Source organism: Miniopterus natalensis, chromosome 7, assembly GCF_054644295.1.
Source record: "Miniopterus natalensis isolate mMinNat1 chromosome 7, mMinNat1.hap1, whole genome shotgun sequence".
NCBI classification, from domain to species: domain Eukaryota; kingdom Metazoa; phylum Chordata; class Mammalia; order Chiroptera; family Miniopteridae; genus Miniopterus; species Miniopterus natalensis.
The window spans coordinates 17,237,422-17,250,523 of record NC_142087.1 but is presented as its reverse complement, the minus strand read 5'-3'; the positions used below and the strand labels follow the sequence as shown (position 1 = coordinate 17,250,523).

The 13,102-nt window shown below is 43.9% G+C and overlaps 1 protein-coding gene and 1 long non-coding RNA gene across 4 annotated transcripts in view; one reads left to right on the top strand and one right to left on the bottom strand.

The window, feature by feature from the left end:
• The window catches only part of ATRN (attractin), a 109,492-nt gene extending 107,209 nt beyond the window's left edge, over window positions 1-2,283 (bottom strand). For all 3 annotated transcript variants that reach the window (XM_087818846.1, XM_016212080.2, XM_087818845.1), the window contains exon 1: window positions 1,874-2,283. In XM_087818846.1, coding sequence (XP_087674972.1) covers window positions 1,874-2,244 — 371 coding nt within the window. In that variant the 5' untranslated portion in view covers window positions 2,245-2,283. The remainder of the gene's footprint in view (window positions 1-1,873) is intronic.
• A 369-nt stretch (window positions 2,284-2,652) lies between these two features.
• On the top strand, window positions 2,653-8,183 carry LOC107536405 (uncharacterized). Its single transcript, XR_001603133.2, has 3 exons — window positions 2,653-2,819; window positions 3,265-3,509; window positions 7,593-8,183. It is a non-coding gene; the product is annotated as an uncharacterized LOC107536405 (long non-coding RNA).
• The last annotated feature ends 4,919 nt before the right edge of the window (window positions 8,184-13,102 follow it).

Genomic DNA, 13,102 nt, shown 5'->3' with positions numbered 1-13,102 from the left:
TTATAATTATGTTATATTATTATATATTATTATATATTATATTATATTACATTACAATATTATATTATATTATAATATTATTATATTATATTATATTATATTATATTATATTATATTATATTATATTATATTATATTATATTAATTCATGCCAGAACACCCTACGTTACAAGGCCAGCCCCACTACACACTGGTCGCGAAATCGCTTGGCTTCTTCATAACAATAAAGAGCTCATGTCCTCAACTTCCTCTGAGTTCCCTTGAAGATCTGACATTACATCAGTCTACAATTCCACTGTTCCAAACTTCTCCCTAACAGCTCTCTTCCATAAACCCTGGCACCAGCAATACTTTATTTTCTGGTCTCCACAGTTTTGTTTGCATCCTTCTTTCCATTTGGAATTTTTTCCCAGCTGCACATTTCCAAATCCTAATTAGCCTCAAATGCTCAAATCCAATGTCACCTCCTCCTCAAAGTCTCCCTTGCATCCTCCAGTTAGTAGCAACCTCTCCACCCCTAAATTCCCATGGGTTCTCCAACGCCTCATTCAGGTCCCAGATCAAATGTCACTTTAAAGGAGAGGCATCTCCTAAAGTTACCCACCAGTGATCATTCTCTATCAGACAATCCTGTTTATTTTCTTGAAAGCATTTACCATTATCTAAATTACCTTGTTCATTTCTTTCAGTTATATATTTACTTGTTAACTACCTGTTTCCTGACTAGAATGTAAGATCCATGAAAGCAGAGACCCTTGTTCCTCATACTTCCTCACTCCTCCATATCTGAGATCAAAAGTGTTCAGTAAAGCTCTGGCCAGGTGGCTCCATTGGTTGGCGTGTCATCCCATACACCAGAAGGTTGTGGGTTTGATCCCCAGTCAGGACGCATATAGGAGGCAACTGATTGATGTTTCTCTCCCTCTTACCCTTCCTCTCTCTCTAAAATCAATAAAACTTTTCCTCCGGTGAGGATTTTTTTAAAAAGTGTTCAGTAAATATCTGCCAAAGATGTGCAGGGCTCTGCAGCCCTATGACTAGGGTTATTTGTGTACATACCTTTCTCTTGCTGTATTCCAAACTCCTTGTGAACTAGGCCAAAGTCTGGCTAATCTATTTGTGTGTATCATCTGGAAATCCTTGCACAACTGAAGCAAATAATAGATAACCACTAATTAATTAATGGGTGATCTCTCCAAGAGGTACTGCCCTGAACCAGGCCAACTCAGAACTCCATATTCCCCAGAAATCAGGGCAAACAGAAACCTTCTATGCACTCTCCACGACAGACCCTGTTTCAATCTGAGGCCTCCAGTGAGCTGCAAAGGGCTAGTTTCCTCACTTTCCTTTAGCCAACACCACTGATTCTTCTATCTCTAATATCTCACGATTCTACCCTTTCCTTTCTATCTCCAGCAAACAAATCACTTCCAAGCCCCTCTTTTTTCAGAGTAAACCACATAGCCAATCAGTCGGGAAACTCATCAGGGCGCTAGGAAACAAGGAAATGTTAAAACGAAGTGTTTAAATAAGACTAGCTCTCTTTTTCACCTTTTCTTTCATACCTCGTTTATCCAAAAGAGACCCAGTTTCAGAGACTGGCTTTGGTATACTTTGGGACCCTAAGCTTTCTTCCCATGTAGCCCGCCGCACCCAAACCCCTTTGGGGGTACCCCCACCTTTGCCTCGAACCTTTTCATCTTCCAGTACAGAAAGACTCCAGGCCATAGACGACGATCTCCCGGAAGCAAATGGTCCTCAAACACCGTGGGGCGGCCCTACCTCCCCACTTTCTGTCTGGCATCCGCCTATGGCCTGAAGCTGTCTCGAGCCTCAACCTCTGGCTGGGCCCGACCCCCCCCCCCCCCACTCACCTGAAGCGGCCCCCGCAGTGCTGGCACTGCTCGCCCACCCAGCCGGCGGGGCAGACGCACTGTCCGGTGCCAGGGTTGCAGCGGCCGCCGTTGACACAAGGCCGGTCACATTCCTTGGCCTCGGCTACGACTGAGCCGGATACCACCGCCGCTGCCGCCGCGGCCTCGGCAGCCCAGGGAAATAGCAGCAGAGGCGGCAGCAGCAGCAGCAGCAGCAGCCGCGGGAGGCGCAGCCCGGCCCCCGGCCCCGGCCTCCCAGCCTGGGTTGCGTCCCAGTCCCGGGGCCGCCCGCCGTTCCTTCCCGCGGGCGCTGTCGCCGTTGTCGTCGTCCTCCTCAGCCTCGCCTCAGTCGCCGCCGCCGCCGCCACCATCTTCCCGGGGCTGAGACGGCGCCCCGCGAACACATACACACCGCACGGCCGGCTCCTCGTCGCCTGGCCGTGCGGGGCGGGGCAGTGCGGACGGTGGCTCTGGCGGTCAATCCTGGGGGCGGAGCCAGAGCTGCGCGGCGGGCGGGGCCGGCCGGTGCGTGCGCGCGAGCGGGCGCGGAGGCCGCGGGCGTCCGGCGCTGGGGGTCGTGACGGCGGGCGTCTGACCTCAGTCTGGGGATCCCTGCGACCCCCGCTCCCGCCCCGGGTCCCCGTGCCAAGGCACCCTAGCGGCCTAGTTTTTGCCTTCGCCCGGCAGGGCGGCGACGGGGTAGCCGTCCCGAAGCGCTCCCTTCCCGCTGGCTGCCGGGAGCCGGCCGGTCTGCTGACCGAGCCAGCCGTGCCGAGCGCCGCCCTCGCGGGGCCCCGGCCCGCGTCCCCGCGCGGCCCCAGCGCTAACTGCGGGGTGACGAGAGCTTGGGAGGCCGCGTCGCGGTGTGGTGCTAGGCGCTGCATTCGAGCCTCTGTTTTCTCCTGTGAAACAGGAATAACGAAATAACACGCGTGTGAAGAACCTGGTGCGTAGACTGTGCTCAGTAAATGCTTAACAGACTAAATGAATCCGCTTGATTCGGGCCGACCCAGCAGCAGATCAGACCCCATTCTGTGGAGGAAGCTTGGGGTTAATCTTACTCCCCACTGTGTGCCCTCCAATCACCTCCGAGGAGGAGGGGGCAGCACAAAGTTAGGGATTGGAGCACCCTCGGCCCACGCAAGTCTGCCTGTAGACCCCTTCTTGTCAGGTAGTTTATTATTTTGATCCCCCCTTCCCCCCAATGGAACATGCTTTCTGGCAGTATAACCTTGTGTGGTCCTTGACCCTGTCTCCACTTAACCAATAGAAGGCGGCAGAAGCGACAATGTGCCAGTTCCAGATCCGAGCTTTAAGAGCGCCTGGCAGCCTTGATTTCTGAGCCCTTGATCATGCTAAACGGCTCCCCCCCCTCTTCTACCTTGCTGTAGAGAGACCCTGTGCAGAGATGACGTTGAAGAAAAGCAGGGACGCCGTTATCACCGAGAACTGAGGCCCAGACACATGAACCTGCTGAATCCATCCCAGCTGAGGGACCGGTCATTGAGGGAAGAGGCCAGCTAAGTTGTTCCAGCCAGCTTGGCTGTTCCTCACAGCCTAGAACAGAAGCAAGCTTTTCCTCCTGTGCCTTATCCAACATCCTGAGAAATGAAAAAGTGGCTGCTGTTTTAAGCCTGTAAGTTTTAGAGAGGTCTGTTACTCAGCAATAGATAACCAGAGCATTGTCTGACATAAACCCGTGCTGTGAGGAATATTCTGATGGCAGCTGCCTCAGAGTCTGGGCATCTTGCAGTTGCTTAGAGACAAATCATGTCCCTCATCCACCTGTGCAGACTCTCAGCTTTATCTCAGAGCACAGAATTCTTAGATTCTAGGATATACCCCAACATCCGTACGCAGGTCTGACCTTCCTCATCTGCTTCCTCTGCAAGCCTGGTGAAGCTGAACTGCACAACAGCCTCACCCTCAGCTTTCCACCCACACATCTCTCCTTTTCCTTCCTGAAACTTACTGTTTGGCCCAGGCCCTACCGCTGGCATTCTGGTTGCAGGTTGTTTTTTGCTGCGGTGTCCTACATGGGAATGTATAGGACCGGGCAGGAAAATAGAAGACACGGCCCTAGACTCTGGCAAGACCCCAGTCAGATGGGGAGGTTGACATGGAGCCATGCCCTCGCTTCAGGAGGCACTGCCCCCCTTACTCCTGTCTTCTAGAAGTGGAATCAGACTTTGCCTTCACTCCCCACAGCAAAACTGAACCCAGGCTGTGACGTTGCACATTATTTTACCAAACATTCATGGATGGCAAGGAAATGGTTTGCAGACACAGAAGAGCAATACGGCTGCCTTTGAACCTTGATGCAGCAAACATTCTTTCTTACTCCCTCAAGCTATTCCCTCTGCTTGTTCTTTTGCCTTAGCCTTCGAAAGTGCTCAAATTATCTTGTCCTTAAAAAACAGACAAAATCTTGCCTTGACCGGTGAAGGGGAATTTTGCTATCTTCTTTCTCCTTTATTGTTGTTGCCAAGGAGTTTCCTACATTTTCTACTTCTGTGTGGTATATTAAAGGTAGTTGCAAGTTCTCTTACATAGAGGGATGGGGCCTAATCCCCCCCACACACACCCCTTCCTTGAATCTGTAGTTAGGGTTTGCTTAACCAATAGACTGTGGAGGAAGTGATGTGCTGGGACTTCTGAGTTTAGGTCATACGAAGTTTTGCAGCTACTGGGTTTGTGGTAATTTGTTACAGCAGTCACAGGAAACTAATACAGGTTGTTACTTACAATTACAAGAAATTTTTATCAAAAAGGATGGCTTCGGTTTGGGAACCTCTAATTTAAAGTCCTTTGTGTTGTCTTTAGCAAATCCAATTGCCTTTAATGCTATTACTTTTTTCATAATATCTATGTACAGGAAAAACATTTTAGTTCTCTATTGTAGAAATTTCAAGTGGTCTGTCTTTAAATTGGTGATCTCTTCCCAAGGTCTTGTCCCTTGAGCTGATATAAAGGTCACTTCCTGTTTTTGTGGGGCTTTTCTGTGGAAGCCACCAGGAGCTCTGCCAGCTACTTGGGGAACTAACCCTGTGCTGCCAGGTCAACTAGGTCAACTGATTTTGTACATCACTGATTTTATAAGAGAAGAACGTTAATCTGAAATAGAAGCTGGAAAAAACTTTACAATCCAAGTTACAGTTTGCTATTGAACTGGAAGCAATGTGGTGCTTTTTTAAAATGTCTACAAATTCCTAGATATGCCCTTTAAAAGTTGGAATTTAATTCCCCTTCCTAGAAGGCCAGACTTCTAACAAATAGAATGTGATAGAATTATGCTATATGACCCCTATGGCTAGGTCTTTCAAAGGATAACCTCTCTGTATCTCTCTCTCTCTTTCTTTCTCTCTCCTCCCTCCCTTCCTCTCTTTTCACTTGCTGAGGAGGAAGCCAGCCATCCTGTAATGAGGATGTGTCTGCTGCCTGTAGAGAAGCCCAAGTGGGGAGGAACTGAGGCCTCCCATTAAGAGTCAGCTTGGCCCTAGCTGGTTTGGCTCAGTGGTTAGAGGTCAGCCCACAGACTGAAGGTTTGATCCTAGCCAAGGGCACATACCTCGGTTGCAGGTTCGGGCCTAGTCAGGGTGCAAGTGGGAGGTAGCCACTCAATGTGTCTCTCTCACATTCATGTTTCTCTCTCTCTCTCTCTTTCTCTCCACACACACACACACACACACTAAAAAAAAGAAAAAAAAGCCAGCGCGAACTTGCCAACCCTGTGATTGAGTCATTTTGGAAGTGGATCCTTTAGCCTCAGTCAAGGCTTCAGATGCTGGCAGCCCTGGTCAACATCTTGACTGTGACCTCATGAAAGACCTTGAGCCAGAATTGCCTAGTAACGCTGCCCTCGAATTTCTGACTCAGAAACCGTTGTTGTTATAAGTCACTAAATTTGGGGGTAAATTGTCTCATAGCCATAGATAACTAACACAGGCAATAAGAATTTGGAAGTCCACCTACACACACCCAACACCATGACGGGAGATGTTAATACTGAGACAATATAGCAAACCCACAGAAGATGTCCATTTCTCCTTTCCTGCTTTGGCTCCCAGAGAAGCCATCTCCTCCTCAAGCTAATTTCCATTAAAGCCCACTGTCCTGGTGCCACCAGAATCACCATCTCTATTTCTAGTGCTTGCCCAAGGCCCTGATACAGACCACAAATGTAGTGATTAAGGCTTCTGATCCTACACAGAAGTCTCCATCTCATGTTGCTTCTGAGCCCCTGGCACCAACTCCCATTATCTGAGACGTCACTGGCAGCAACACAGGCTTCACGGCGAAGTGGTTCTTGCATCCACCTATACTGTGACTATGGCAGGAACCCCAAGGTGGAGGATGGTGGCAAGTAACCCTGTGTACAGAAGCAGCTGACCAAAAGCCTGGTCCGTGACTAGAGGTGTGGCCCAGATTGCAGTGTTTACCAACTTAAACAGGCTGAAGCCAGATCGGCATATCAAAACTGGCTCAAGGCACAAGGAAGATTTAGCTATGAACCCCAGCAATTCAGGGCCAAGGGCATTAATTATGAACAAAGTTCATTAATTAAGGACAGAAAAAAGCAAACCTACAGGAAGTCTGTGAGTCAGTCCTGGGCTTGGGACAGCTTTGAAGTCTGTGCCTATTGCCCCTACCCTCAAGACTGGCATGAAGCCTTCAGGCCCCTTCTCTCATATGCATTTCAAGGCAGGTTACAGATTTTTTTTCATGTGGAAAGTTCCCACATTGTTGCCAGGACTCAAACTCTGTCTCATACTGGCAAGGAAGCTTCAACAATTTTCTATTAGTTTAGGTGTCCCCAGAAGAAAGCCCTGCGGCAAGGATTAATATGGGTCTTAACTCCAGGAAGCAGGTGGGGAGTGGGGAAGGGAGACCTGGAAGGGAAAGGAAGTCAATAAAGTCTACTTATCAAGCTAGTTACTAGTGTGAGCAATTGGAGCTTAATGCTACAGGGGAAACTCTGGGTAATGGTGTGGGACACATGCCTTAGAGGCAAGGGGGCTGGAGTATTTAGGGGTATTTATATACCAAATCCAGTCATTCACTGTTGAGGGCTACTAGGGGAGTATGTGTTAATTACTCATGGGGACCAACACAGACATGCAGATCCTGGTTGATCAATCTTTTGTTTATTGGTCATCTAGGTGTCCCCTTCTGTGAATTGTGCATTCTCATCCTTTGACCACTGTTCTATTTTGTTCTATTATTTTTTTCTTATTGATTTGTAGGAGTTACTTATATATTTAGATACTAATCTTGTCTTCATTATATGTGCGGCAAATATTTTCCAAATTGTAGTTTATCTTTTCAGCTCCTTTATGGTATAATTCAATAAATTGTTCTTATTTTTAATGTAGGTGAATTTAACAACCTTTTCTTTATAGTCTGTGCCTTTTGTGTCTTGTTTAAGAAATTCTTTTCTATCTTGAGGTAACAAAGATGATAATTTACTAGGCATTTTTGCTTTTTTACAGATAGTCTTTAATCCATCTAGAAATCATTTATATCATATATAATATAGGAATTCAATATTTCATTTTTATCATGGAAAACATCAACATACACAAAAATAGAATAGTACAATGAACCCAACACCCAGCTTGAACAATTACTAACTCATTTCAGTTGACCATTGCTGCGTAACATATTATCCCAACTCTGCAAATTAAAATAGTAATAAGCATTTGTTATCTCCTATTTGTAGGTCAGGATTTCAGGAGTGACTTAACTGAGTGGTTCTGGCTCCGGCTCTGTCATGAGGCTGCAGTCATCTCAAGCCTTACTTAACTGGGGCTAAAGGATCTCTTCCAAGGTACCTGTCACCTATGGCTGATAAGATGTTGGCAGAAGGCATCTGTTTCTTGCCACGTGGACCTTTCCATAGAGCTGCTGGAGTGTCCTCAGGGCATGGTGGCTTCCGCGCCCCCCCCCCCCAAGATGATCCAGAAAAGAATGAGGTAGGAATTTCAATGACTGTTGGGATCTAGTGTCGGGATACCCACAAGATTACTTCCACCACCTTGTATACATTAGAAACACGTCACTGCACCCCACCGTCAAGGGGAGGGAAATTAGGCTCTACCTTCTGAAGACAGGAATGTTAGTGAAGTTTTAAAAAAATCAGCATAGAACTTGTGGGCAACCTTGTTTCAACTATGCCTCCATCTACTCTTCCTTACCAACTGGATTATTTTGAAGGAAATTGCAAACATCATGTTATTTCATGTATAAGTACTTCAGTGTGACTTTCTAAAAGATATGGTCTGAAGAAATGTCATAACCACTATACCATTATCACACAAAAAGTTGACAATAAAACAATAATTCCTCAATATCCTGTCGGCATTCAAATTTCCCTGGTTCCCCCCACCCCATCCTGCCCAACATCTCTGTGCACACCTCCAGATCCTCTCAGGCTCACCTGTTTCTTAATCCAGTCATTGCTGCCAGATCCTCTCAGGCTCACCTGTTTCTTAATCCAGTCCTTGCTGCCAGATCCTCTCAGGCTCACCTGTTTCTTAATCCAGTCATTGCTGCCAGATCCTCTCAGGCTCACCTGTTTCTTAATCCAGTCCTTGCTGCCTCGCTCAGTTCTGCATAGGCTCCAGCCAGCTTCACACATGTGCAGCCTGCCACCTTCTCATGGATTCTGTCTAATGCTGCAGTGTGGGATACTGTGACCATATGTGTTGGTTACCACAATAAATCATATTGTTTGTTCTGAGGAGTTTACCACATTCTATATTTCCCTGATCTCTTTCACTGTAATGCTGTTTATCATGCTATCTCTTCCCTACAGCTCCTAAACTAGTAGTTAGATCTAGAATCTCGATCAGATTGAGATTTGAATTTTTGGTAAGATTACTTCGTGGGTAGTATTATATACTGCCTACTGCATCACATTGGGAGATACAATGTCTGTTTATCTCTTTTTGTGATTTTAAGATTGATCTGTAAATTCAGGGGCAGGCATTCTAATCCATCCATTATAAACTACCCACCAGTCTTTCACCTAATGATTTTAGCAGCCAAAGACAATCATGCCCTAGAACTGTACTGTCCAGTACAATAGCAATTAGCCACATGTGCCTATTTAAATTTAATGAAAATTGAATAAAATTACAAATTAAATTCCTTAGTCACACTGGCCACATTTGAAGTACTCCATAGCTCGTGGCTTCTGTATTGAACAATGCAAATATAGAATATTTTCATCAATGTAGAAAGTTATACTAGAACTAGCTTAGAACCATTATTTTATTTTTATTCTAATATTTATAATATCTAATACTTTACCCTAAATCTATCATCCTTTATACATTTATTGGCCGTGATTGTTCTATAAAGAATAATATTCCCTCTTCAACTATTCAGTTACCCTCAGGTATATAGTTCGTACAGTAAAAGCTGTAAAAGTGTTCATTTACCTTTATTTACAAGTATTCAGAATAATGAGATGATTTCCTGGCATCCTCCAAAGTGGTTCAAAGCTTCTGGTTTGGTTTGGTTTCTATTGTTTTGATTATCATTATGATCTGATGAGTAATGTACTTGACGTCTTTCAGTTCATTGTAGTTACTGTTCTTTTAGTTGCTCAAATTTTCCCCTATGACAGCTTGGTTCCTACCATAGTATTTTATAGGTTTTTAAAAAAATTTTATTTCTAATACAAGATGTATAGGGCTTTCTGTGTACATTTTCTGCCCGAGACATGGAATCAGACATTTCTTCACCCTGGTTCTTTTCAGAGGAAAAAATGGGATACTCATTCCTGGTGACTTGGTTGTTGTTTTTGATTTTTTTAAAAATATAGAGAGAGCTAGAAAATAGTCTTTTTTTTTTTTTTTTAAGAAAATACATCTTAGCTTCAAACTAATATTCTGAATTCAAATTTAGGGCTCCGAAGTTTTGCTTAACTTCTTTGGGTTTTATGTTTGTGTTTTTTTCTCCTGGACTGAGGTTCTTGGTTCCTAAGGTCGTCAACACAATACTGACTTTCTTTGTCTTGTAATACTTACAATAATTTCTCATTCAGCTGTGCCCATGACATACAGATTGTGAAATATTTTTAATATTACGCCTTGATTTATGACCTTCAAATTCTGTGAATTAATTTTTCTCTGCCAGCATTTCCTCATTTAAGGGACTTGCTATTTTCCTACCACCCATGCATGACTCAGTGAACCTGTCAGGCAGTAACTTGACCTCCTCTTCTATAGGAGTGAAAGATATTCCCAGGCTACGATTAACACCCCACAGGGGAAATGTGGCCAGCGCAAAATAAGAGGCAGAAAGGAGCCAGAGAATAATCTTCTTTCCCTTTCGCCCCTCAGTGGACCACTTCAAGACCTGGTGGGTTTGCACAACCTTTTAGGAAGACTCCTGTGTAACTAAGCAACCAGGTATGTTTTCTTTTTCTTTTCATTTTTAATCCTCACTCGAAGATTTTTTTTTTTTTAATTGATTTTTAGACAGGGGTGGGGAAGATGAGAAAGAAACATCTATCGGCTGCCTCCCTCCCACATGCTCCCGACCCAGGATCAAACCTGCAACTTAGGTATGTGCCCTGACCAGGAATCGAACCTGTAGCCTTCTGGTGTGTGGGACGACACTCCAATCAACTGATCAACCCAGGCAGGGCCAGGTGTGTTTTCTTGAAGCTGCAGCAAGCCCAGTAATATGCCACCTCGCATTTGCTTTGTCTCCTTCCCTAACTTTTGTTGTTCTCAACGGCACTTTCATTAAGACCTCTTGCTCTGTTCTCTAGAGAATCCAGGCAAAGGCAATGTCCCAGGATCTGCTCCTTCAGAAGGGTGAAGAGCAGTGCTGTGGATTTATACATTTAATAAGCACTCCAAGATACATGGCCCTGGTGCAGCTAGAGCCTTCATTCATTTCCCCACCTCACCTTCAGCTGTGCCAGATCTCCTTAAGCTGAGAACTTTGGGGTCCAACTTTTCCAGATGACAAACGGTAGTTTTCTGTCCTGGTAGAGAAGGGCCAAGATTTTCAACCATGTCCTCCATTTCCAGCACCAGCCCTCACCCCTGACATCAGAGATATGTGGTGTTTCCAATCTCTCAACCTTTCTGAGGTGCTGAAGCACAAATTGGTTTTCCTCTTATTGACTCACCCCTATCTACTTAGCGGAACTGAGGAAACTGCAGGTAATGTTAGAGCAAAATTCTGAAACTAAAGATTCTGAGAAGTTGTCAACATTTGATTTAACTTGTCAAGAAAGGAACCAGCAGGTAGACAAAAAAACAAACACAAAACTGTTTTGCCAGTGCTTGAAAAACAGAGAGAGAGAGAGAGTATAAATTGTTGGAGCTAATGAAAGGAATTCCAAAAACAATTTGCTAGGTAAGATTCAAGATTGGTTAACTTTCTTCAGGGCAATAAAATCCTTGTGTACATCCACACATCCAGGCTATAAAACCATAGAAACTATTGGTTTCTAAAGTTGAAGTATAACTATATAGGACCATAAAACTGGCTGTGCCTTCAATAGCTATGTCTCAATTAAATACACTATGGCAATGGAATTACATTCCCCAGGACACAAGGTTCTGCTTTGATTCAAACAGGGTTTGAGAACGTGTTTCCTTGAGATATCAGGAATCAGTCTATTATAATTTTGCCTTTTTTTCCAAGTGTGGAATCACTTTCTCTTTCTCTCCTATGCCAGGCAACATCTAAAATATTATTGACATCACTAGTCCAGTCTTGCCTCAGTACCTACTATTTTTTTCCTTGTGGGTTTGTACTTTTTTTTCTAATTTACTGTATTTTAGTAAGGTTTTGGGAGGAATCCAACATTAACACACAAGCTCAATTACCCCCCCCTTTTTTTTTGCCATGCATTTCTTTCTGCTCTCTATCTTCCAGAACTTTCTTAAACTGTTTGGTACTTTTTTAGTTTCCTGATGCTGCTATACATCTGTTTATTTTCTCTCTTTCATGTCTTTTCTGGATTTCATTGGGAGTTTTCAGCAGAAATGACAGAGTGTGCTTTTCACCATCTTGATCCAGGCCTTTTCCTGATTATATCAATGTTCAAATCCAAATATCAATCTCACCTTTGGGAATGAAAGCAAATGATTCCCATTATTCAGATAAACATTGCTGTAACTTAGCAAGAATTAGTAGGTATTTTGTCTTCCAGCCTCTCTACTTCTTACTAGTCCCTCTCCATCCCTATGAGACAGATACCCCTTTAATGGTTCTTTGGAAGGGCTTCACCTCTCCGTTGCAAACTTTAATGAGCATAAGTAGGACTAAGTAGCCAGTTATATATGTAGAACCCCAGATTCCACCCCTAGAAGATGAAGAAGGTGCCTTAGAATCTATTTTAAAGAGGGCTCCATGTCAAATCTGGGGCAATGCCAGCCTCAAATGAATAATTCAGGGGTTGATGATATTATATTAAATAAAAAGGAATTTATCCATCTATATTGATATAAACACAAAACATTTTAAGGGAGATAGAAAAGAAAGTTTTTTGTAGAAAAATGCCAACTAGTCAATGTAAAAGGATGGTACAAATGGAAAATACCATCATTTGACAAACATTTTAGTAATAATTGATTTAGACAGGACTCATCAATGGAAGATAAAACCATTACAAAGAAAGGGGTTGGGAAAAAGGATATTCAAAAGGTCAGAAAGTACCACCCTAAGAATATTTAGTAATTACAAAAAGGAAAGATACCTTTACCATGAAGAGATCTGGTAGTCACCATCTTGACCAAGGGATGACACTTAGCACAATTACTAATGTGACAAGCTGACTGATGTGATACACTGATATGAACACTCATTTAATGTTTCTACCAAAATTATGAACAGAGATTTTTTTTAGAAAATCAGATGCAATCAGAGCCCTGTGCATTATGATGTCATAGCTATTTTAAATACAATGGCTTACTTAATGGATATGATCAATATTTTGAAACTTTCAGTTCCCTTCTACCACAGACTCCTTTATATTCTGGAAATGACCAGGGAACACTCTTGGGTAGTCCTCTTCGAATCCTTCATTCTCCCTCTGCTAATGTCACCAGTCAGGCCTCTATTGTATAAAAAGAGTGTTACCTATGCCCTTTTATTTCTTATATCTTTGTGAACTGTATCTGATGCCAAGGCCACTCTGTGCTGAAACTGCTGAAATATATCTTGAGGCCACTTTCTTACATGATGGCCCTAAAGGGACAA